General features: G+C 47.7%; 1 protein-coding gene across 1 annotated transcript in view; it reads right to left on the bottom strand.

The window, feature by feature from the left end:
• ANTXR1 (ANTXR cell adhesion molecule 1) overlaps positions 1-26,535 on the bottom strand; it is a 145,500-nt gene that overhangs the window by 6,786 nt on the left and 112,179 nt on the right. The window contains exons 15-17 of the mRNA XM_083454031.1: positions 25,398-25,493; positions 24,348-24,515; positions 22,241-22,321 (exon numbers count right to left, since the gene is read on the bottom strand). Of these exons, the coding sequence (XP_083310157.1) occupies positions 22,241-22,321; positions 24,348-24,515; positions 25,398-25,493 (345 nt within the window). The remainder of the gene's footprint in view (positions 1-22,240; positions 22,322-24,347; positions 24,516-25,397; positions 25,494-26,535) is intronic.

The raw sequence follows: 26,535 nt of genomic DNA on the forward strand, positions 1-26,535 counted from the left end.
GGAACATGAATAAAAAGCCTCAAATATATGCACCCCCCCCCCAAATATGGAGCCTGTTTCTGGAATAGGATGTAGCAAACCATGGAACAAACACAGTCAAAGTTGCTGCTTGCCTCTTGGCTCAAATGGGTGCACAGCTTTATGTTACGCTGGGTTATGTTTATAGGCCTTTGTGGACCAGAAAGAACAGGGAGCGGGCCTGTAATGGCATCTCTGGTGGAAAAAGGTGCAGAATGTGGTTGGATGTTAATGACCTGATGCTGACCCACAGCCACAAAATGCGTCTTACAAAATGTTGTTAGCCGCCCTGAGCCCAGCTTCGGCTGGGGAGGGCGGGATATAAATAAAAAAATATTATTATTATTATTATTATTATTATTATTATTATTATTATTATATTTAGCTGCCTATAAAAAAATGGTGCTAGATTAGTCTCCTCTAATAATTTTCACCTCTGCAATAAAGCAAACCCTGTAATGTATCATTTCTGAAGCCAGTGGCACAAAGATGTGAACAAACTCTTCTGCAGACATTTTGGACTTGCCTGCCATCAGCCTCAGCAAGCAAGCCAGCCAGGGCTAAGAGGAGTTGATAATCCAAAACATCAGAATGGCACCAGGTTAGGGAAGGGTGACAGAGAAAGAGAAAGAGAAAGAGAAAAAGAAAAAGAAAAAGAAAAAGAAAAAGAAAAAGAGAGAGATTAAGTAAATTCATGAAGGAGAGGGTGGTCGTTGGCCATGGCTATGCTCAGCCTGCACAACTGGAAGCAGCAAGTGCTTCTGTATGCCAGTTTCTGAAAACCACAAGAGGGGTGAGTTGCCCTTGTGCTTGCAGGTTTGCCATGGGAACCTGGCTGGCCGCATGACAACAGGATGCCGGACTAGTTGGGCCACTGGCCAGAACCGGCAGCCTGGATAGCTCAGTTGGTTAGACCATGGTGCTGATAACGCCAAGGTTGCAGGTTCTATCCCTGTATGGACCAGCTGCATATTCCTGCATTGCAGGGGGTTGGACTAGATGATCCTCAGGGTCCCTTCCAACTCTACAGTTCTATGATTCTATGATTCTCATGTTAGAGATGGTGGGACTGAAGCATTCCTCCAAGTTTATATTTCAGGGTGTCATAGAATCATAGAGTTGGAAGGGACTCAGGTGAAAAGGGAAAGGACCCCTGGACAGTTAAGTCCAGTCAAAGGCGACTGTGGGGTTGGAGCACTCATCTCGCTTTCAGGCCGAGGGAGCGGGCGTTTGTCCACAGACAGCTTTCTGGGTCATGTGGCCAACAGGACTAAACCGTTTCTGGAGCAATGGAACACCGTGACGGAAACCAAAGCGCATGGAAATGCCGTTTACCTTCCTGCCACAGTGGTACCTATTTATCTACTTGCACTGGCATGCTTTCGAACTGCTAGGTTGGCAGGAGCAGGGGCAGAGCAACGGGAGCTCACTCCGTCGCGGGGATTTGAACCGCCAACCTTCCGATCGGCAAGCCCAAGAGGCTCAGTGGTTTAGACATAACAGCCTGTGTAGACATGAACTGAAAAATGTAATACGCCTCAGCAGCTGCAGTGTGAGAGATGGCAGGCGGGGCCCAGCGTGGCACCTCAGAGCTTTCGAGCAGACATTTGCCTGTGTGCAAGCCAAGCCATTCCCTTCTCTTTTTCCTTCTTCTCCAGGAGGATCAGCCTATGGGGAGGCAACATACGGCAGCTGTGTGGGGCTCAGCCTTGGCTCAGCCGGCCAGGTGTGGCTCAGGAAAGGAGGCCGCAGAGCACCCAACCCTCCATTAAAAGGCTGTTTCCATTCCACTGCCTCCCGAATCGAAGCATCAGCCTATGCTGGGGTCATTGTAAATCAAAGCACATTATTTGGACTCGGCTGCAATGGTTTGATTCATTGTCCCCTGGCTCTTAGTTGGGGTGGGTGTGAGTTGTCTTTCATGTCTCCCCTTTGCAGCTGACAGCAGGACATACTTTTATACGTAGTAAATCAGGAGGAGGAAAAGACATTACAAGCTCAGACAGATTAGACAGAGGTCAGTTTGTGGGGGTGGCGAGGGATACACACCTTTTCTCCTACTAGCTAGCCGGCGAAGAAATAATTCCCTACGGCTTTCAAGAAACATCTGCCTGAGACTCAGAGCATTCCGTGAAGGAAAGGCCCTGCTTAGAGAATAGAAACAAGGCCAACCTTCTCCAACCTCGTGCCCTCCAGATGTTTTAGACTACTACTGCCACCAGCCCCAGGAAAGGAGAGAACAGAGGAGGTAGCCCTTAATTTTCAGATAGGAGCCTGTTTTGGGAATGCTTCCTTCTGGGGGGAAACAGCAGACCACCCCACCTAGATTAAACACATTTTAGGATGCCAATCTCAGGTAGCTATGGATATTTCCCCAAGGCTATTCTTGCCAACAAAGGTCCGTATTGTAAAAGCTATGGTTTTCCCAGTAGTGATGTATGGAAGTGAGAGCTGGACCATAAAGAAGGCTGATCGCCGAAGAATTGATGCTTTTGAATTCTGGTGCTGGAGGAGACTCTTGAGAGTCCCATGGACTGCAAGAAGATCAAACCTCTCCATTCTGAAGGAAATCAGCCCTGAGTGCTCACTGGAAGGACAGATCCTGAAGCTGAGGCTCCAATACTTTGGCCACTTCATAAGAAGAGAAGACTCCCTGGAAAAGACCCTGATGTTGGGAAAGATGGAGGGCACAAGGAGAAGGGGACGACAGAGGACGAGAGGGTTGGACAGTGTTCTTGAGGCTACCAGCATGAGTTTGACCAAGCCGCGGGAGGTGGTGGAGGACAGGGGTGCCTGGCGTGCTCTGGTCCAGGGGGTCACGAAGAGGCGGACACGACTAAACCACTAAACAACAACAACATTCTTAAGTAGCTAAGTCTGTTGCTCAGGTTGCCAGAAGATGCCCACATGCACAGGTCCATCAAGGCAGCGACAGGAACTGGACAGCTTTAAATCCAACCAAACACTTCTCTTGACAAGGGAAAGTTCCCTTTGAACGTTGGTGAATCAAGCCAGCTGAGATGTTGTGAAACCCATCTGCTTCACTCTCACTTCAGCCAAGCCCACCCATCTCAGATAAACTCAGGTATGGAGTGGGGCAGCAATACACTATTCCACATCATGCAATATCAGTGTGGATAAAAATAAATGATTTTTTTAATTTAAAAAATGGATTTTTAAAAATTTAAATCAGATTTTTTTTATTTAAATCCATTTTTTAAAATTTAAATTGGATTTTTAAAATAAAATGCTTTTGGAGGGAAAAAAAATCTTTCTAAAGATAGTTTTCTATTTAAGTTACATTATAGTCCAAAGGCTATTCATCAGGAAATAAGGATTTGTTTTAAGTTTTTCATGTGTGCTGAAACTCAGTCTAAGTTGGTTTTTAAGGAAATTGTTATTAAGGAAATGATTATTTTTCTCCTTCCAATTAAGCACAGCAGAAAAGTTGCCCAAATATAACACTTAACTTATTAAACCTCACCAAAATTTCATAATTATCTATGTATTTCTAATAGTATAACCAAATCAGTAATGTAACTGATGTAACTGTAAAAACTACTCTGAAAATTTATTATTCCAAAAATAAAACCTTCATCTGATTGTAAATATTAAGATTATACCAGCAGGAATGTCTTTCTGTAAGAAAAATTGATTTAAATCAAGTCTTACTGATTAGTAATTTAAATCGTGATTTAAATCACAGCCTTTCCCAAGCCCTACAACTCTCACACATCTCGGTCAACACAGCTCATGCTTTCTAGCCACTCAGGAGTTGAAAACAGATGTTGGGGCTGAGCCCTGGCAAGCCTCACTACAAATGACAAATTCGCCATTGCAAATTAAGCTTGACTCAAGTCAATATCTGGACTTCACAGTCTGTGTTCTGGCATTTGGCTCTCAGAAGGTTTTGTAGCCAATATGGTAACAAAATTCAGACATTAATATTTCTACACAATACCACTGATTGTGCAAAACTATCCCAAGTTCTAAAGCTCTCTCAGCAGAGCAATCTGTTGCTCTGCAGGCTCAGACTGCAGGTCTTAAAATTGTTTCAACACAGATTCCTGCGACTCGTATAAGTAAATGGTCAATCCGAAAACAGAGTTAAGTGCACTTTAGGGCCACTGAAATCATTGGGCCTGAATGAGCAGAACTGTGCCGGGAGCCTGGCTTGTGGGTTCAGTGATGCTTGAGGACTGAAAGTCAACCGCAACGAATTTTATGCAGCAGAAAAAACAACATGGAGATGTAAAGGCCTGTTGGAATGAAATGCTGCAGACTGAGCTGTGTTTAGGGAGTACAAAAATCCTTTGGCACGTTTACAACAGAGGAAGAAAGAAGCAGCAGCAGCAGCTGGGAAGTGTGTGAGCTTTTTGGTGAAAGGGGAAGGTTTGTACCAAGCACCCCCAACAGGCCCTAGAAGAGGGAGACTCCACCATGTGTAGCTCTGCCTGTGAACTGGGCAGCCGATGGCAATGCAGGGGCTGGCAGGCTGGACTGCAAAGGAAACCCCCTTGGGGCAGGGGGTTGGACTAGATGACCTTTGGGTAACTTCCAACTCCACAGTTCTATGATTCTAAGGCTGTGCAGGAAGGAGCAGGCAGATTAGCCACTCCTATCAACATTGATTGGGCATCTGCTGCCTGTTCAGATTTTGCTTAGAAAGAGTTTGCTAAGTCCCGGGCATTGTGGGCTTGTAAAAAAGTAAAAAGCTCTCATTTGTTCAGTGTTAACTCTGCCTCTTGATAGAGGAGGAGAAGAAGTAGCAGCTGCATTAGTCACCTGGATCAACACACACACACACACACACACACACAACACCCCCCCCTTTTCCTGGCAGGGCTCCTGCAGTGGAACTCAAGCGGCCTTGGACTATCACTCCTACAATATTTATTTTCTTTATTTATGTCCAAGTTTTTAATAATAAAAAAGACGGCGGCCAAGGGAAACGGAGCCAGAGATAAATAAAGCTTAGGATTGCTTTGCCTGAAAACGTATTCATCTGGGGCAGTAAGAACGATGAAGTGGCCGCCTTCATTGATCCAACTGGAACCCAAGCAGAGCTGCAATCAAAATCTAATAAAATGTTTATGGGGCATGGTTTTTCTTGGCAATCTTGCATCAGGGAAGCATATGAATTCCACCCCCCCCACCTCCCGTTCGTTTTCCTGCCAATCCAGTGCCTTAAATGGCAACGTGTGGGAACCAGCGGACATTGAAGTGCATCCTGAAACTGAGCAGGTGCAGACCTGTTCAGCAAGCAAGATGGGAGACCAAGGTGAGTTCTGTGAAAGAGCAGGTTTTACACATGCTCTTTATGTGAGTGCAGAGCAGAGTCTAGAAATCTTTGCTCCGGGGGACCATGCTTGGCTGAAGGGGAGACTGCAGCCTGGATGGACTTCCTTTCAGTGCTTGGAGGAGGAAGAGAAAAGGATGTGGGGAGAGTGGTCAAAATAGATGCAGCAGCTGGAAAGATGTGGGAAGGTTTTTAGGTCGACCTGGGAAAGAAATGGGATGCCTGCTTTGGTCTGCTACTCTTCTTCCTCAGGTGAAGAAAACAGCCCTTCTTCCCAGGAGAGGAACTCTTGGCTCACGTGACCAGAGGGGCATTCTTCTGCAATTCTGACTGTGAAAAGATGCCCCAGAGGAAACGGGCTGCCTTTAAGTTCACCAGCAGGATGTTAAAACAAATATGGGTCGGTCTGAACAATCTGGTAACAGGAGGCAGAAACGGAGGAGAGTTTGTGCTTCCTGGGCCACGGCCACAAACAAGCCAATTCTGGAAGAAATCAGCTCCCTTTGGCTAAACAAAACCAGGTCACGTACAATCCTGAAACAAGGAAGTGTCAGGATGTGTCCCAAATTAATCCCAGTCTCTTTATTACTCAAGCAAGCAAACAGAATCACAGAATTGTAGAAATAGGAGGGATCCCAAGGGCCATCTAGTCTGTCCCCCTGCAATGCAGGAATCTCAACTAAAGCATCCATGACAGATGGAAATCCAGCATATGATGAAAAATGATCAATGAAGGAGAGTCCAACAGGTTCTGAGGGAGTGCATTCCACTCTTAAACTTCCTTGTTACCCAAGAAAGTAGGAATCTCCTTTCTTGTCACTGGAATCTATTGGTTTGGGACCTCCCCTCTGGTGCAGGAGAGACATGTGACAGCCCTTCAAATATTTGAAGATGGCGGTGGTGCTGTGGTCTAAACCACAGAGCCTAGGGCTTGCTGATCAGAAGGTTGGTGGTTCAAATCCCCTCGATGGGGTGAGCTCCCGTTGCTCGGTCCCTGCTCCTGCCAACCTAGCAGTTCGAAAGCACACCAGTGTAAGTAGATAAATAGGTACCGCTCCAGCGGGAAGGTAAACGGCGTTTCTGTGCGCTGCTCTGGTTTCGCCAGAAGCGGCTTAGTCATGCTGGCCACATGACCAGCTATCTCCGGACAAACGCCGGCTCCCTCAGCCAGTAAAGTGATATGAGTGCTGCAACCCCAGAGTTGCCCACAACTGGACCTAACGGTCAGGGGTCCCTTTCCCCTCTACCTTTATCCATTCACCTCTCAGTCTCTCTCCTCCAGCCTAGACATACCCAACTCCCTCAACCATTCCTCATAAGGCTTGGTTTCCAGACGCTTGGTCCTCTTAGTCACCCTCCTCTGCACATGTCCCAGTTTGTCAATATTCTTCTTAAATTGTGGAGGTGGACCACTCAGACCTCTCACTGACTACCAACACTTCAAGGACTTACCGTATTTTTCACCCTATAGGACGCACTGTCCCATAAGGCACACCTAGTTTTTAGGGGGGGAAATAAAGGGGAAAAAATTTATTTCCCCCCCCCAGGCGCGGGGCTGGGGAAGCCCAAGCTTCCCCTGACCCCAGCCCCCAAACAGGCAACTCTCCACAAGCAGCGGGAGCCCAGCGATGGGCTCCGGCTGCTTGCGGAGAGGTGCGCGAAGCCTGGACGTGCTGAGCTCAGCGCACGCAGGCTTCAGCATGCAGGCAACTCTCTGCAAGTGGCGGGAGCGCTCCCGCTGCTTGTGAGAGGTGCGCGAAGCCTGGACGCGCTGAGCTCAGCGCACGCAGGCTTCAGCATGCAGGCAACTCTCCGCAAGTGGTGGGAGCCCAGCGACAGGCTCCCGCTGCTTGCGGAGAGCTGTGCGAAGCCTGGTGAGCGAGAGGGGTCGGTGCGCACCGACCCCTCTCGCTTTCCAGGCTTCAGCGAAAGCCTGCATTCGCCCCATAGGACGCACACACATTTCCCCTTCATCTTTGGAGGGGGAAAAGTGCGTCCTATAGGGCGAAAAATGCGGTAGTAGGTACCCCTTTCCTTCAAGAACCTGCATGAGGGAGGAAAGGGCCCTGAAAGGCAGCCTTCTCAAACCCGGCAGATGTTTTGGACTACAACTCCCATCAGCCCCTGGACAGAAGGGCTGGTGAAGGCTATGAGAGAATGGTCAGCTTGCTCTTCAAATGACAATTCTTTGGGAACATCAGCTGAAGCATGTCTTGGCAGTCGTCACTGCAACTGAGTCGCTCAAGAAGAGAATAAGACTGTGCAAGAGTGTGATCCTTGAAAGAAGGCCTAGACTCCTGGTCCCCTCACCTTAGAAAGGCTATTGTAAAGTTGGGAAAGGCTCAGAAGAGGGCAACTGAAATGGTCAAGGGAATCTATAAAGAAAGGGTTGTAGCCTTTGGGATTTTTTAGATAAAAGTAAAGGCAATTAAGAGGAGAAATGATAGACGTTTATAAAATCATGCCTGGCATGGAGAAAGCAGATAGAAGTTTCTTTCCCTCCCCTGTAACACTAGAACTTGTGGGCATCCTATGAAACTGAAAGTTGGGAGATTCAGGGGAGAGAAAATAAAGCTAAACTGTGGAACTCACTCCCACAGGAAGCAGTGGTGGCCACTAATTTGGATGGCTGTAAAGGAGGGTTAGGTGCATGGCAATACTTCTGAATACCAGTTGCTGGACACCGCAAGAGGAAAAGTGTACAGTGGTACCTCGGGTTAAGAACTTAATTTGTTCCGGAGGTCCATTCTTAACCTGAAACTGTTCTTAACCTGAGGTACCACTTTAGCTAATGGGGCCTCTCGCTGCCGCTGCACGATTTCTGTTCTCATCCTGAAGCAAAGTTCTTAACCTGAAGCACTATTTCTGGGTTAGCAGAGTCTGTGACCTGAAGCGTATGTAACCTGAAGCGTATGCAACCGGAGGTACCACTGTATAGAAATGAAATGAAGAAGAAGAAAGAATATCCCAGCCTCCATCTTTGATTGCCTCCCCCAGATGTTCAGGATGACAACCGCAGCACAACTGGGCTATCAGGAAGCTACCAGGTTTGGAAAGCGCTGAAGGTGAGGCCTTCTTCATGCATTTGTCATGGATGCTTTAGCGGAGATTCCTGCATTTCAGGGGGTTGGACTAGATGACCCCTGGGAACCCTTCCATGATTCAATGATTCTATGCGCCACAGTTCAGCTTCCACTGAGCTAGACCTCTCCCCGTTGTTCAAAACCTTTTCATGCTAAACTTGACAAGGGACCCAGGACCATGCACAAGATAACTGAAAGGGGAAACAGAGAAGCTCCGGGGTTTAGAATCTTATACAAAAATTAATCCAAGACCTCTGTGCTAATCCCACACAGCTGACCTTTGACCCTTTATACTATCCCAAGCAAGCTGAGGTTGCTGCTGTTTTAGGATCTGCTCCAACACTCACTTTACGTAGAGAGAAGATACAGTTCTAAGCTCAGGGAAGGAAAGTTCTGGCTGTGATGGCAAGAAAAACCTAGAGGAGAAATCCAACTCTGCTCCTCCCGTAATCTAAGGCAAAATATTCGCTCCAAGCCCAATCAACATCCCAGAGTCATTGCTTGCCTCCCCGCTGGGGGATTTTGGTTTTTGTTTGAAGGGTTTTCCAGTGCACTAACAGATAATTCTCAGCACCCAGAATGAACTACAGTTCTTAAAATTTATTGGCAAGAAGTCACAGCAATCAAACTGGTATAAAATCGATTCATTCATGTATGACATGGATATCTAGGGTTGTTTCCAGATGGGCAGTAGCGAGCCCTACCACAATACCTCCACTGAGAGGTACAGCTTCAAAGCTGCAACCAAATTTCCGCACTGAGGAGTGGGTGCTTTTCCTGAATTCTCCTCCTCTGTTCTGTCCACAGTACAGTGGTACCTCGCAAGACGAATGCCTCGCAAGACGAAAAACTCGCAAGACGAAAGAGTTTTTCGTTTTCTGAGTTGCTTCGCAAGACGAATTTCCCTATGGGCTTGCTTCGCAAGACGAAAACGTCTTGCGCCTTTTCCTTAAAACCATCAATGCATTCCTATGGGAAACCGTCAATGCATTTCCTATGGGAAACCGTGCTTCGCAAGACGAAAAATTCACAAGATGAAAAAACTCGCAGAACGAATTAATTTCGTCTTGCGAGGCACCACTGTAGTGGCTTGGCTATGTTGGTGGGGAAGGGACAATTTGCCCCCCTTCTTTCTTCCTGCAGGAGGCCACATAGTGCCTGGAAAATCATACAACTGTAGAGTTGGGAGGTGTAATGGTTCTAGGGGTTGCTCGTGCGTAAATCGGCGCCACACCTGGGTGGGTTGCCTGAGTGAACCCTTCCTGTCCGGGCAGCCACTCGCCCGTGGCTGTCTCAATCGCTGGCAGAATCCGTCAGTGGGCGTTTCTTGAACTTCTTCCAGCAAAGAAGCTCTTTGACGCCTAGTCTCCGCCTACTCTCCCTGCGCGGAAACCTTCTGCGCCGGGAGGGTGTGGGCATCGGAGGACCCGTGCTCTCCCCGCTGGTCCCTGGCAAGGAGTCTTGGAGCCACCTCGCCGATTCCCCCATCTGCCCCCCTTCTCCACGGGTGCTACACTGATTCTCTTCCCCAGAAGATGTGCTGCTTCTCTCCCTCCCGGGACGCTCTCCGGAATCCCTCTGGAGCCCTCTCTCTCCTTCTGGCTCCGATGGCAGTTCCCTGACAGGAGGGAACCCAAATCTTCATCTAGTTCAACTCCCTGCAATGAAGGAATCATAGCTGTAGAATAAGGCTACCAGATTTTTTTCAAAGAATCCGGGGACACTTTTTTTTTTAAAAAAAAAGAGGGGGGAAGGTGGAAGAAGATTAGAAAAAAATTCAAAAATTTATTTAGAGAAATATTGTAAAATTAATGAATGTTAGGAAAATGTTGGAATGAAATCACATGGCTTTAATAGAAACATTATAAGGAGTTAAGTATAAATAAGCTTTAGGGTTTCGATGGTAAGATAAGGTTAAAATAAATTAAGATAATTAAATGACAGAAAGCAGTGAAAGATGGAAAGGATTTGCTGAAACAATTAATAACTAGAATACAAAAAAGGGAGGTGGGAGGAGGTCGAGGAAACAAGTTAATGAAAGATAATGATAAATATTGGATGTGTTTTTAATTGTTTTTGTTTTGATGTATTGTGTCCTTTGTTTTTTTCTTTTTTATGTATTGTAACATATTGATTTGTATTGTTTATTTATTTTCTTTCTTTTTTCCCATTTCCCCCCCTGTAATCTTTAAACTTTTAATAAATATTATTTAAAAAAATAAAAACAAAAAAGAGGGGGGGAAAGTTATTTTTAAAAAAGCGTGCGTGTTTTTTTAAAGAAGAAGAAGTAATATTTTCTCTTCTGTGGTCTCCTCTGTCATGCAGCCTTCCTCTGGGCCCCAGCCTGCTCTCCTGGAGCGCTAGCCGGCGTGGAGTAGGCTCAGGTCGGGCCTGAGGTCGGCCACGTGTCCTTGCCCTCCCGGTGCTCTCCTACCTCTCCTCCTCAGCGGCAGTGGTGTGGCAAAGTCAGGGCTCCTCTCTTTTTTACCCTTCCTCTTTCTCTCTCTTCCTTCTCCTCTCCTCCTTCTCCCTGTGGCAGCTCTGGGGTTTTCCTGGCCCCAGAGCACCACTGGGCAGTTGGCTAGGCGCTCTTGCTCCCGGCTCGATTTGGGTCGCGGGAGGGAGGGGGGGAGTCAGTGCCGGGCGTCCCTGGTTCCCCCTTGGCAGTGGCAGTCTCAGCAGCCCGGAGCCAGCCTGGTAGCACAGTTGGCTCTGGCTGGCTTCAGGAGCTGCTCACTGCCGTGGCGCCCGCCATTTTGCCTCGATAGAAGTCTCCATATGATGTGTCTTGTGCCATTGAACCAATCACGCAACATTCATCCCTTATTAATAAATCTACAACACTTAAAATATAAATCCGGGGACATTAAATGAAATCAGGGGACATATTTTGTCCGGGGACAGATTTGTAAATCCAGGGACTTTCCCTGGGAAACGGGGACATCTGGTAACCATACTGTAGAATCCCTGACAGATTCAACCTGTTTAAAAACTTCTAATGAAGGCGAGTCCACCACCTTCCAAGGAAGTCTCCCCCACTATCAAACAGCTCTTATTGTCAGAAAGTTCATGCTAATATTTACTCAGAATCTCCTTTCTTGCCATTGGAATCCATTGGTTCAGATCCCACCCTCTGGAGCGGCAGAAAACAAGCTTGCTCCACCTTCCATGTGGCATCCCTTTGGGTATTTGGAGATGGCTCTCGCATCGCCTCTTCTGCAGGCTAAATATACCCAACTCCCACTCGCTTTTTCCCATAGGTCTCCCCCCACACCCCCTCTCTCTCACGAAAGAGAGGCGGAGAGTCTTATGTGAAGGAAATTCCCGTCTCCTTCCACTTCTCCCTGCCAGGAGAAGGCTGTTTGGCCGCTGGCTCATTCTGGAAAGGGGGAGAGATCCTTCCACCCTCTTTTTTTCCAGTTCTGCTACTGCTGGTCGCCAGCCAGGGCATGGGCACCCTCATTCCCTTCCTTGCCTGAATCCTGCAGAGGACCAGAACTGCTGAGCTCTTGATGAGAGAGAGAGAGAGAGAGAGAGAGAGAGAGAGAGAGAGAGAGAGAGCACAGCTTCTGCCCTTGGGGGGTGAGGAAGTTCCAGGAAAAGAGCTAACATTTGGATCAATTTTTCATTAATGGGAAATGGACCACAACAACAAAAGAGACGCCGTTTCGAAACTCGGCAAAACTCTTGCCTTCAGAGAGCTCTTCCTAATGTTTATTTGGACTCTCCTTTCTGGTAACTTGAAGGCGTTGGTTTGAGTCCTACCCACCAGAGGCGCAGAAAACAAGCTGGCTCCCTCTTCCATGTGAGATATCTGAAGATGGTTGTCATCTCTCCTCTCAGCCTTCTCATTTCCAGGCTAAGCACTCCCAACTCTAACTAAACATACCCAAGAGCAAAGAGCTTCTGCCTGTGAAAGAACATAGCAGGGGCCGGTGCAGAAGAAGAGTGAGCAATTCTGTGGTCCTGTCTCTTTCTGCTCCTTTAGGTGTGGCAGCCATGGCACCACATCCTTGGGGCAGCTGTTTTGTGACTGGTGCCCATTGCAGTACCGTAGCATTCCCAATGTGATGCTCACTGGGCCAAAACATTGGCCACTTCTGCCTCCGGTAAAGGGATGCTTCCGGAGGGTTCCCCTTGGGTGCCTGTCAGCTCCACCTTATGAACCCCTGGGCTCCACCTCCGAGTCCCGCACAAATGGCAGAATTGTTTATTGGAAGAACTGGTAAAGGTAAAGGGATCCGTGACCATTAGGTCCAGTCGTGACCGACTGGGGTTGCGGCGCTCATCTTGTTTTATTGGTCGAGGGAGCCGGTGTACAGCTTCCGGGTCATGGGGCCAGCATGACTAAGCTGCTTCTGGCGAACCAGAGCAGCGCACGGAAACACCGTTTACCTTCCCGTCAGAGCGGTACCTATTGATTTACTTGCACGGATGTGCTTTCAAACTGCTAGGTTGGCAGGAGCAGGGACCGAGCAATGGGAGCTCACCCCGTTGCAGGGATTCGAACTGCTGACCTTCTGATCAGCAAGTCCCAGGCTCTGTGGTTTAACCCACAGCACCACCGGCGTCCCGGAAGAACTAGTGGCCCCAAGCAAATGATCTCTACACCCATCAGCTGTCAGGGAAAGTCTAAGGATTACGCCTGTGAGCAAAGTGGGTGGAAACCATGTAGGAAACAGGGGATATCTAAACAGAAGGGGCAAGTGATAAATTTTGGGGGCCACAGTGCCCCCTCCTCCCAGACACCAGTACAAGAAGCTTGCATTTTTAATTAACTCTCTATCTATCTATCTATCTATCTATCTAGTCTAACTCAATTAATTTAGTGGAGCTTACTCTCAGGTAAGTATGCACAGCATTGCATCCTAAATGCATTTATTTATACACTGTGATTATCCATAGTGAGCTCAGTATATTTTGGCAGAGCTGCGGCCTTTTGAGTTATACGTTCTGCCTTATATTCGCCAAGGGTCTATATACCAACATACATATTATTTTAGTTGGAATAGTAAAAAAAGCCACATAATAGCTTTATTTAAGTGCACAAAAAAAGAATTTAAAAGCCAAAGTCTCTGACTCACACAGGTGGTTCTTTGGTCCTCAAGCAGGAATGAGTAATCAAAAGGGTTACTCTATCTATACAAACACAGCAGAATCAGGTTCCCAGGGAGGGGGTCTGTGGGCTGTTCCCCCCCCCCCATTCTGCTTTAACCCTAACAAACATTTCAATATATTTTCACAGCATCAGTAATAACCCTTACAAGCAACTCGGTGCATTTGTCATTTTATTAGCTAGTGAGATTTATGAGGCCTGAAATAAAAAATGTCATCCAGGTGTGACATAAATGGGTTTAATATCTCCTTTAACTAGAAGAAAAATTGGGGATTTTGCAGGTGCTGAAACAGAGTGGCTTAATCCCCGTCAGCAAATAAATTATTTCCTCATATTCCGTTCTCATTTTATAAAGCCAATCCCACACCAAGTGACCTCCTATGCACGCTCTGTTTTTCTCCCTTCACACAGGCATCCACTTCCAACAACAGAGCTGTACAGTCGGAAGGGCATCCCAAAGGTCATCTAGTCTAACCCGCTCCCAGCATTGCAGGAATTGAGCAAAGGCAGAGTGATACAAGGCCTGGGAATAGGCAGGGCGTGTGCCACAAGTCTTCAGCAGTGCAGGAAGGCTGCAGAATGCAACGCTCGGTGTAGCATGCAACTTCCAAAGAATCTCAGTTTTTAAAAAATAAAAAAGCATGTCGTTAGTCCTCATGAGGAGATGCTTGGTGATGCCTGCTGTAACCTTAAGACTTGCTGAGTAAGGCTCAAGGGCCAGGATGAATTCCATAGCTGTATACAGCTTTGAAAGGGGCTAACACTGGATTTGACCCATATAGAATTATTGATGACTATGAGTTCATGGGAGCTATTAATATTAATAATACAATCTTCTTTATTAATAACCATTTTTTCATCCGCTTATGTGCCATCTGCATTAAATTGTTGCTGTTGTTGTTGTTTAAATAAAGGGGGAAGGAGGGATGCAATCTTCTGACAGCTTTAAGTTTCCCTTAAGGCATGTTTTTATGGTTGGCTAGTAAATTCCTTTAAAAACCATGTTTATGATGGAAATGCAAGACAAAACTATAAAATGCCACAAGCGGGCGCCACCATAATTAAAAGTGCCCCCCTCCCAAGTTCCCATTCCTGATAATGAGCTTTTTATATTAGGGGCAGGTTATACCTTTGGGGTGAAAACAGGACTCAATTAAGGGGGGGGGGCGGAGAACACCCGCCATTTGGTCTATTATCTTGAACACAAAAATAACCTCATTAATGCAGGCAAAATTGCAAAACCTAGTCCCTTTAGAATGCGAGGAGACCACAGGAATCCCATGTGACCCGGCCTCCTCCAGAATGATTGGAAGCAGCTGGACGCGCTGGCAACCTCAGCCCGTTTCCAGATTTGACGCTGCGAAAAGAAAATTTCACAACCTCTTTTGTCTGCCCAAAATGAAGCTAGAAAACTGGTTTTAGCCTTTGCCTTGCAAATCAGTTAAAGCAAGTAGAGAACCATAGAGGTGGAAGGGACCACGAGGGTCATCTACCTGCAATGCAACGCAAGGAAGGCAAGTAACAAGAACAATTAAGTCAGGGCCCGGTTGGGTGGGCCGCCAGCCCAAGAGCCCCCAGGGAGGGTTTGGACGTGCTGGAGAAGAGTGGGGGGAGCCTGCCTCCCAAGAGCCCCCCAGGGATGACACCTTAGGCAGCGGTTCTCAACCTGTGGGTCCCCAGATGTTGTTGGATTAAATAATAATAATAATAATAATAATAATAATAATAATAATAATAATTTATTTGTACCCCCCCCCCCCCCCGGTCTGGCTGGCTGGGTTTCCCCAGCCACTCTGGGCGGCTCCCAACAGAGATGAAAAATATACTAAAATGTCACATATTAAAAAATTCCCTGAACAGGGCTGCCTTCAGATGTCTTCTGAATGTCAGGTAGTTGTTTATCGCTTTGACATCTGATGGGAGGGCGTTCCACAGGGCGGGCGCCACTACCGAGAAGGCCCTCTGCCTGGTTCTCTGTAATGTGGCCTCTTTGCAGTGAGGGAACCGCCAGAAGGCCCTTGGAGCTGGACCTCAGTGTCCGGGCAGAACAATGGGGGTGGAGACGCTCCTTCAGGTATAATGGACTGAGGCCATTTAGGGCTTTAAAGGTCAGCACCAACACTTTGAATTGTGCTTGGAAACGTACTGGGAGCCAATGTAGGTCTTTCAAGACCGGTGTTATATGGTCTCGGCGGCCGCTCCCAGTCACCAGTCTAGCTTGAGCTCTGGCCTTGCTAGCCGGGGTGATGGGAGTTGTAGTTCAACAACATCTGGGGACACAGGTTGAGAACCGCTGCCTTAGGGCCTGGAGCCTGGTGGTGGGACACTGAGCAGTTAGAAGAGGGGACAAGCTGGGAACTGGTAGAAGCAGGAGACTGGAGCGATCAAGGAGGGTCAGGATAAGGAGGGCCTTCCAGGACAGCTGAGAATCTCAGACTTTCGTGTGACTTGGGCTGTGCCCACATTGGGAGATTCATGGCTCTGTGGGTCACTGTTTTTGTTTGTGTGCTTGCAGGGGGTTGGACTACATGTCCAGCTCCAATATTCTATGATTCTATTCTATGTCTTCATCCTCCCACAAGCATTTTCAATCTCACACCTCCAAAATCTATCCTGGTGTTTTACCGTACATGATGAGATGACAACAACAACAACAACAACAACAACAACAACAACAATTTATTTACAGTGGTGCCCCGCAAGACGAATGCCTCGCAAGACGGAAAACCCGCTAGACGAAAGGGTTTTCCGTTTTGGAGGTGCTTCGCAGGACAAATTTCTCTATAGGCTTGCTTCGCAAGACAAAAATGTCTTGCGATTCTTGCGATTTTTTCCGCTCCCCACCCCCTTTTTCTAAGGCACTAAGCTGCTAATAGCCTTTTAGCAGCTAATCCGCTAATCCCTTAAGCCTTTAATAGCCGCTAATAGCCGTTAAACCGCTAATAGCGCTAATCCGCTAATAGGGTTGCTTCTCAAGACGAAAAAACCGCTAGACGAAGAGACTCACAGAACGGATTCTTTTCGTCTTGCGAGGCACCACTGTATACCCCGCCCATCTGGCTGAGTTTCCCCAGCCACTCTGGGCGGCTCCCAATCAAGTGTTAAAAACAATACAGCGTTAAATATTAAAAACTTCCCTAAACAGGGCTGCCTTCAGATGTCTTTTAAAGATAAGATAGCTGCTTATTTCCTTCACATCTGAAGGAAGGGCGTTCCACAGAGCGGGTGCCACTACCGAGAAGGCCCTCTGTTTGGTTCCCTGTAACCTCACTTCTCGCAATGAGGGAACCACCAGAAGGCCCTCGGCGCTGGGTCTCAGTGTCTGGGCAGAACAATGGGGGTGGAGACGCTCTTTCAGGTATATAGGACCTGATATTTGCACTTTGCACTTTTGTCTCCTCTCCTCAGTTATTACCGTATTTTTTATTTTTTTCTTGTTTTCCTCCTCCAAAACCTAGGTGCGTCTTGTGGTCTGGTGCATCTTATAGAGCGAAAAATACGGTACTTCCCTACCCACCATAAAGTCCTGTTGTGGCCATGCGGGCAAGTATTTGTTTATTTGTGTTGAAGCCATGGTTTGTTGGTTCATCTGAGGGCAACTCATGGCAAACAACCTATATCTTAGTGTTATCCATAAACCAGACTTGTGTTCTGTGTATTTTCGGTATTTGTACTTGCAAATGTGATCTGCTGTTTAACGCATCTTTGAGATGGTTTGAATTTTTGCCTCTGGCGATGAGAAACGGAAGTTTGACCTGACCTTAAAGTAGTCTGTGAGAGCCAATGGCAAGGCAAGGGGCTGAGATTTCCAATGGGCACATGAATGGATGCTCATCCGAGGTCTGTCTCGGTGAACTGGACAGACACACGTCAGTCTGGCACTAATGTTCTGAGCCAGCTGCTTTACCGGAGCAAATGGAGAAAACATGAGTAAGAGGCAACATGGGAGAAGATTATAAAATTATGCATGGTCCGAAGAAAGTGGATAGAGAAAAACTTTTCTCCTTCTCTCCATAAAAAAGGTAAGTTAAGTTAAGTCCAGTCACAGATGACTGTGGGGTTACGGCGCTCATCTGGCTTTACAGGCCGAGGGAGCCAGCATTTGTCTGCAGACAGTTTTTCCGGGTCATGTGGCCAGCATGACTAAGCGACTTCTGGCGCACCGGAACACCAAAACCAGAGCAGCGCACGGAAACGCCATTTACCTTCCCACCGGAGCGGTACCTATTTATCTACTTGCACGGATGTGCTTTTGAACTGCTAGGTTGATGGGAGCTGGGGCCGAGCAACGGGAGCTCACCCCATCACGGGGATTCGAACAGCCAACCTTCTGATTGGCAAGCCCAAGAGGCTCAGTGGTTTAGACCACAGCGCCACCCGTGTCCCATAACACTAGAACTTATGGGCATCCAATGAATCTGAATGTTGGAAGGTTCAGGGCAGATAAAAGGAAGTCCTCCTTCATGCAGTGCATTGTTAAACAAAGGAACTCCCTCCTGCAGGAGGCAGAGAGGTCCACCTAGATGGCTTTAATAGGGCGATTAGATAAATTAATGGAGGGGAGAGGGCTTTTGGGCTCAGGTCTTGCTTGTTCGTTTCCCACAGGCTCTTCTTATGTTCTTAATGAAGCCTCTGAGTTGTTGATTTCTTTATTTATATCAGACAGGAAAAGCCTGGGCCAGAATGTCCTGAAACACATCTTGTGAGTTTGTGTCAGCAGCTCATGGAATGAAAATAGGATCAGAAAATGAAGAAAACAAGTCGAAGGTTTTGCAATCTGCACAGGATGAGGCCTTCATTGTCAGGCTCCCCCCACCCCAGCATCAGATACTGCCCTGTCTGAATTAAAAATCAAAAAAATAAACTCCTTCCAGTAGCACCTTTGAGACCAGCTAAGTTAATTATTGGTATGAGCTTTCGTGTGCATGCACACTTCTATGGTCTACCTGAGAGTAGGCGAAACGGAAAGATCTGCATTGGTTAAAAAGGAAAGTCAGCATCTGCTCTGAGGCACTCTTGTTTTCATGTAAATTCAAACTTAAGGTGCACAACTGCGCCCTTGCTACTAGGGAAAAGCAGTCGGAGGCAGCATAAACAGAGCAACAGAAGTCAGGGGCAAACCATGGAAAAGGATGGTGGCTCCGCCTACTCTAGACTAGACTAGCTGGCCACTGCTGGAAACAGAATCCTGGGTTAGATGGTTCTTGGCTTAATCCAGGAGGATTACAGAACAGACAAAGAATCTTGCATGCCTTCCATGTCTCAAGACCAGAATGTGTTTGCACCTTTGCCAGGGGCCCCAGCTTTCCCTGTGCCATTTTTGCAGTCCTTCTGGAGACACCAGGGCCGTCATGTCTAAATGCTGGAAAGCAGGCATTCTCGAAGCAAAGACACATCACTATCTCCGCCTCTTCCTAAAGGGGAATTTATCGGCAGCTGCAGAATTATTATTAATTTTTTTTTTCCAAAGGAGAAATATGATCTGTGCTTTCCAAGCAACCGATCTCCAGACCGCCTAATGCCTCCTTCCTGCCCGAGGGACGCTTGCTTTATGTTATGTTTACATCCATGGAAATTTCATGTCACTGCTTGCAAAGCGAATGCGTCACTTGGTCGAAAGGGGGGAGAGCATTTTTGTGGCACTTTTGAAGCTCTCACAGGTTTCCTTTTGAAGGTTTCTCAGCTGGGGGGGCGGGTTTGTTTTCTTTATAATTCTCCGAAGGGTCCTTCAGAAAATATGATGAATGCAGACTTGGGAATATTTGTGTCTAGGTCTCTGGGAGACAGCAGGGGAGCTGGGGGCAGATGTGTGGATGTTTCCACCCTGCCGCAAGAGGTGGACTGGGTTTCCCTTCCATCCTGGATCCCGGCCACTGCCAGCAAGGAAGCCTTTTATGAACTGGGATGAGATTTCATGGTTTTTGAGAGATCTGAAAACCAGACTCATATGTCTAACAGTAAGAAGTGGGGTGGAGGGAACGGAGGTGGGTGGGGACAACTGGGGTGGGTAGGGGGAGGTGACTGGAGGAGTCCAAGGACAGCTTATTCCCCCAGAGAGCTGATGGAGGCACCCCCCCCCCTTTAAAAGACCATAAAACCCATTTGGCCAGAGGCAAGAGCTGGACAACAAAAATGTGCATCATTATCAGGTCATTGTCAATGCTCTTTGACAACTGTATCTGCAGCCACAGGGCCAGGAGAGAAGAACAACTTCTATTATTCTACTTTATAGAAGATGGGCTGGCTAAGAAATGCCACCTGCTTTTGGTTCTGCTTCTACTACGGTTACGGCGTTGTTTTAACCTTTGCTTGTGTCCATGACATCACCCTTCAAGTTACATCATTGCTGCACAGGGACTGTAACCAGCTCTGTGTAACTGAATTTAAAGAAACAAGAAACTTCCCATAGGGAAGCTCAGGCAAGCCAGCAGCCGCCCAAGAATGCAGCTGCTGTGCGATGGGAGATTTCTGGTCTCACGAAACCCGGGCTGCAGCTGGAGAGGTTCTGTTTGCAATCCCTCCATCAAGTTCTCCAGCCACTTAGCAAACATTCTAAGCTGCAGTTTTGGGAAACGAAGATCTCAACAAAGAGAAAACTGCTTGGAACATTTTGCATCAAATTCACAGTTGCACATTTCCACTGTAGACTGAGAGAGCAGGCTTTCGGTTGCTAACCAGTCATTGTTCTTCTGCTGCTATTCTACATTTAGAATCATAGAATTGTAGAGCTGGAACGGAATGAAAGGGCAATCTATTCCAACCCGCTCCAGCGGAAGGTTTAGCGTGTTCCTGTGTCAGCATCAACCTTGCACACTTCCAGGCATTGGTGTGGGGGCATTTAAATAGCATGTTCATTTGAAGAATAAGTTGTTTAGCTTGTGCTATGTTTAAGTAAAGCAATGACAAACCTAGACAGCATTTTAAAAAGCAGAGACATCACCTTGCCAACAAAGGTCCATATAGTTAAAGCTATGGTTTTCCCAGTAGTGATGTATGGAAGTGAGAGCTGGACCATAAAGAAGGCTGATCGCCGAAGAATTGACGCTTTTGAATTATGGTGCTGGAGGAGACTCTTGAGAGTCCCATGGACTGCAAGAAGATCCAACCTCTCCATTCTGAAGGAAATCAGCCCTGAGTGCTCAGTGGAAGGACAGATTGTGAAGCTGAGGCTCCAATACTTTGGCCACCTCATGAGAAGAGAAGACTCCCTGGAAAAGACCCTGATGCTGGGAAATATGGAGGGCACAAGGAGAAGGGGACGACAGAGGACGAGATGGTGGGACAGTGTTCTCGAAGCTACAAACATGAGTCTGACCAAACTGCAGGAGGCAGTGGAAGACAGGAGTGCCTGGCGTGCTCTGGTCCAGGGGGTCACGAAGAGTCAGACACGACTGAACGACTAAACAACACATGTTTAAGCACAATTGCACTAATATGTTTTTGAAAAAGCCACTTCCGGCCTGCCCAGGAGGTGGGGTTGCGGGCTTCACGCCCACCCCATGTGAGCGGGGGCTGGTTCAGCCCCCGCGAGAACAGGGGAATCCTGGCGCGTCTCCCCCCCCAGCCAGCCAATCGGCTGGCTGGGGGGGGCGTGGCCTGCCCTATTTAGGGCCGGCGCAGATGGGGCTCCTCCTCTTTTCGCCAGCTAGCCCCCACATTTGCCCACCCTCCCTCCCTGTAGGTAGGCTTTAGGTAGGTCTCTGACTTTGCTATGGACTTCGGTCTGTCGCCGCAAGGGGCATGGTAGGAATTTTTCCCAATTGGCAATTTACAGCCATTTGGTTTTTCGCCTACCTCGTAGCAACTCGTCACAACTCCTCGGCATTGGCGGTTAGGCATTGGTAAGAAGGGGTTAAGAGGATGTGTGTGGGGGAGGAACGCCATCACCTCCCCCCAGTGAACGAAGGGTGGTCCGATAAAGGACTCCGGGGGGCGTGGCCTTGTCCGAAGCCTATGGAGGTGTGGGCCAAAGGCACGCCCCAGAGCGGTGACCCGGGGGAGCTCCTAGTTGACGTGCCTCAGCAGGAGACTCCCCCTCTATGGTGTTAACCCTTCCCGTGTCTCCAGCAAATGGGCTGGAGCCGGATAGTCGATAGGACCAATGCCTAAGCCAATGCCTCTCATTCCTGAATTCAATAAAGTTGTGGCCTAATTCGCCCATTTAACCTTAAATTATGGTGTCTCGTGTCTTTATTTATCCTGGTGGGGGGCGGGAACTCGCCACGCAATGCATAAGCCAAAAACCCCAAAACCTTAGTACAAATATTAAAACTGATTGCATTTCCTAAATGGCACCAGCTGGAAGTGTGCTGAAGTCAAGAGGCAGAGCCCGTATTAATTGATGATAATGTCATGCAGATAGCCTATGATAATTGAGTGAACAATTATCAATTCAAGAATTTCCCTCGTGTGGAAAGGAGCCTCCGTAGTTCCTCCTGCCCCTTCCCTTTTCAATATGACCTCCGCGTGCTACACCTTCCCCTCTTTGTTGCTCATGAATTTCCCCCTCCCTCTGCTGTCTATTTGGCATAAGCCACAGGATAGTGTGGCTCTGACCAATGGCAATGAGGACACAGGCGTGTCTTCCCAAGCTCACCCTCCAGAGCAGACTTCCGCAGATGTTCTGGATCAACCAGTGGGGGGTGATGGGAGTTGGTCATACGAAACATCTGGAGGGCACCAGACTTTTGCTCAGAGCAAGTTATTAGAAAAGGGCAACAATACCTTGTCTCCTGGTTGTGGTCGCATCACAGACACTCGGTCGTAACCTTTCCGCAGCAAAACCCAGAGGGCATCCAGTTTTCCCTGAAAGCGAAACAAAGATTGCTTAAGCAGCCATTTAGCAGAGTGGTTGTCATCTTCTAAAAGCCTGCAAAGGAAGCAGAGCTACATTTCACTTTGACATAGCTACATATTTTTTCTTCCTCTTGCTGTCTGTGTGCCTGTCTGTCTCAAAAGAAAAATGCGCAGCTGGGAAGAGGAGTCGCGCTCATGGAAACCCCACTTTTCTTTTGAAAATGCAGGTTTCTAGCCACTACACTCACAAAGTTGTGCTTGTGTCTTAGAGACCTGAATGGTGGGAGGATTTCCAGTGGCTGAAGGCGGGTCTTTCTCACGACTGGCAGAAGCAGAACAAATTATGCGAAGTAAGGAAATCATGCAGATATGCTCAGTTTGCATAATTCACACAGGCCACAGAATCCAGCTTTCCTTGGCACAGAATTTTGGAATCTTTTAGCACAACTCTGATTGCAACAGGGTCTAAGCAGCAATGTAATTTCACGGACAGAAGAAACACTTCAACAAGCTTATCGATTTCAGGCCAAAATGCAGATGCTTGCAGAATGATAAAATCCACCTCATCCAGACTTCCATTTGCGTTTCATTTCTAGGCACCGGTCCGGGCTTTAAACTTCCATGTCGGAGGGCTTTTATTCTGTCCCAGCACTTTCTCTAGGAAAACCTGTGTTTCACCACTGAATTAGAGCAAAGGCCAACTGGGTTTTAAGTGGATTGCTGTTTGCTCCAATTTAGCAGTAAACATGGGTTTTCCCAGGGAAAGTACCAGGAGAAAACAAACAAACGAGTAAAAATTGCTTGGACACAGAGGTACGGATCTGTGCTTGGAAACCATGGTGCAAAAGGAAGAGTGGAAGAGCCCTTAGTTAACAATTGTGGAAGGAAAGGCTGGGGTTCTGGAGTGCTTTGTTGTTTCTGTAACCCTGGCACTTTTTAACTGGGTGGTGACACAACGTACAAATCTGTTTTGCAAGAGGACAGAATCCAGGAGACATTACAGGCACATCTGTGCACCTTGCTTCCTCCTTCCAGGGACCCCCATGAACTTCCCTCTCCCTCAAAAGAAGCAGCCGATCCACTCCAACCGTGAACATACCTTCTTCCACAGCAGGGCATGCAAGTTCTCATTTCTGGAGTGAACAGACCAGGGCAGATGCAGAATAAGCTACGCTGGAATTTTACTCAGCAATCTCCTCATATGCACACTAATGGACAGAGTCTGCTGAGCGTGCCAGACATTTTTTGGCACTTCTACAGAGGAGGAATATTTGAAGGCAGCTTTGATCCATTTGTTATAAGTTTGGGTTGTCCAGATGAGTGTGAACGGACTTAACGTATGTCAGTCAATGAGCGATTAGGTGCTTAATGCTCCTTAATTCTTGGGAATCACGTTCTGGGTTTTTTGAAGGTCCATCCTTCAGCTGATCGTAGGGGCAGGGAACCAGCAGTTGCAGCAGCTTGAATTTGGTCACAAGAGGGAGAGGGGGGGTATTAGCAGGGGCCACCCAAGCACGGGGTCAGGGGGCAGAGCGTGTTTCATTCATTGGCTGTTTGTTCAGGATTTTATAGTGGTGCCCCGCAAGACGAATGCCTCGCAAGACGGAAAACCCGCTAGACGAAAGGGTTTTCCGTTTTGGAGGTGCTTCGCAAAACGAATTTCCTATGGGCTTGCTTTGCAAGACGAAAATGTCTTGCGAGTTCCTGCGATTTTTTTTCGCTCCCCACCCCCTTTTTCTAAGGCACTAAACTGCTAATAGCCTTTTAGCAACTAATCCGCTAATCCCTTAAGCCTTTAATAGCCGCTAATAGCCGCTAAACTGCTAATAGCGCTAATCCGCTAATAGGGTTGCTTCGCAAGACAAAAAACCACTAGACGAAGAGACTCGCGGAACGGATTCTTTTCGTCTTGCGAGGCACCACTGTATTATGTTTTTATTACTTTATTGTACACTAGCACTTTCCCCCCAACCAGTTAGAAGGTGGGGAAGGATGTTTCAGGGGCTGCAATGAAAATATCACGTAAGAGAGGTACCTTAATTGGAGAGTACCACTTGTGGGGGGAAGAGGACCTCCGCATGTTGTTCCCAAGATTCCTGGGCTCTGGGAATTCGTATTCTTGCTCCGGCATCTTGACCCGAGCATTCTTGGCCTTCTCCAGCTTCGCACCTTCCTCAGTGGATCCCCTTTCCCCCCAGCGAACCTAAAAACACCCACAAAGTGTTTAGTCCCCTTCACAGAATCATAGAAGAAGCATCGGACTGTAGAGCCCCTTGCGGCCCAGCAATCATAGATAAAACATGGCTATTTGCTTGGGGCTCAAGCTGTTTCTCTTCTCTGGTTCCTTCAGTCCATTTTGGAGAGGAAGAGGGTTTCAGGCCACCTGCAGTGAGGCCTCAGAAACAGAGGAAAGTATCCGCTGTCCCCCGTCCCCCCACTCGTAGTGTTATGAGACAAACATGGCTTTGGGGACCTTAAATTTGCTTCATAATGTTGATAGACGGTGGGGGGAAATTCTCAACACACATAACAAATCTCACCCTTCAGGTTATCTCACAATTGTCTGCTGTCTGTCTCTCACAAAAAGCAGCTTTGTGGGGCCCCAACCCAGACTGGAACCACAGCGGAGGGTAAAAACACACACATCCCATCTCTCTGTGCTGTGGTCCCAAATCTGGATTTAACCCGTCAACACCCTGTCCTGTTTTCCTGCCAAAACAGCATTTTTTGCAGCAAACAGCAGTTTGGGGGCAAATGTCAGCATCAGGGTGAAGGGAATGTGGGTGGGGAAACAGTATGGAGAGCCCATCATTTTTTGCAACAGCAGCAATCCCCCCCGAGCACACGTCTCTTGCCTAAGGAGAGCCTGCTGGATCAGGCCAATGGCCCATCTAGTCCAGCACTCTCTTCTCAGAATAGCCAAACCCACCCTCCTCTGTGAATTGGCCCAGTCCTCTTTCAAAGCCACCCACTTTGGTGGACATCACTGCCTCCAGTGGCAGCGAGTTCCACAGTTTAACTATGTGCTGCGTGAAAGAGTTCTCCTCTTATCTGTCTGGAATCTTCCAACCTGGTGTTCACCTACCTCCATCCGCTTAATTCCACCAACGCCACGACCACCATAATAGGAGGCGTCTACGGTTGGCCACTTTTTCTTGGGAAGCCCATCGTCGTCTTCTTCCTGAAAAATAAATAAAACAAGCAAAGAAGATGATGGCAACATCGATGATAATTTGAAGTTACAATATACAAAATACGTAATAAAAATAATAAAAACACAATTAAAGTAATCAAAACAAGAGGAAGAAGAAGAGGAGGAGGAGTTTGGACTTTATATCCCACCTTTTACTCCCCTTAAGGATTCTCAAAGCGGCTAACAATCTCCTTTCCCTTCCTCCCCCACAACAAACACTCTGTGAGGTGAGTGGGGCTGAGAGACTTCAGAGAAGTGTGACTGGCCCAAGGTCACCCAGCAGCTGCATGTGGAGGAGCGGAGACGCGAACCCGGTTCACCACTACACCACACTGGCTCTATTAACAGTCAACAATACTACCCTCCAAATAAAACAGTGCCCACCCTGTATGCCCCATTACAGCTTCGGTTAATGGGGTTAAAAAAGGCGCCTTTGTCTGTAGCACAACCCTGAGATCGCGCCATCTCGTTCCGACAACAGGGGGAGTCAGACCAGCCCACCTACTGAACGTGGATGCATGAGGTGGGAGGCGGCTGTGGGGGTCTGTATCACTCCTGCTGATGACCCAGGTGCCCACCCACCCTCTCACTGCCCGCAGAATCCCTCCCCACAAAGAGGATTTTGAGCCCCTTCCGAGATATGCACTTTGACTGCACATGGGGGAGATAGCCTGCAAGGCTCCCCACGTTCTTTCAACGGATGTGGACCTCTTTATGCTTTTAAACAGTGTGTTGTGCAGCATCCACATGGCACATAGGAGAACGGGATATAGTGAAAGTCTTGAAAGATCTCTCACTCTCTCCACCAGATGTTCCCTTTGTCCTCCCCCCAAAGGTCTGGCTGCATGACAGGGCTGTGAACTACAGCAGCACGTATGTAACCATCCCATGTTATGCAGCACATGTGTGTGTGTTAATAAGGGCAGGACTTCTGACATGCAACCCTGCTGTTTCTCATTCGGATCAGGTGTCCCTCCTGGCTTAGAGCTGTGCTCATTAATTCAGCCTTGCAGGAGGCAAAACTAACTTC

Source organism: Podarcis tiliguerta, assembly GCF_965153285.1.
Source record: "Podarcis tiliguerta genome assembly, chromosome: 8".
Taxonomy (NCBI): domain Eukaryota; kingdom Metazoa; phylum Chordata; class Lepidosauria; order Squamata; family Lacertidae; genus Podarcis; species Podarcis tiliguerta.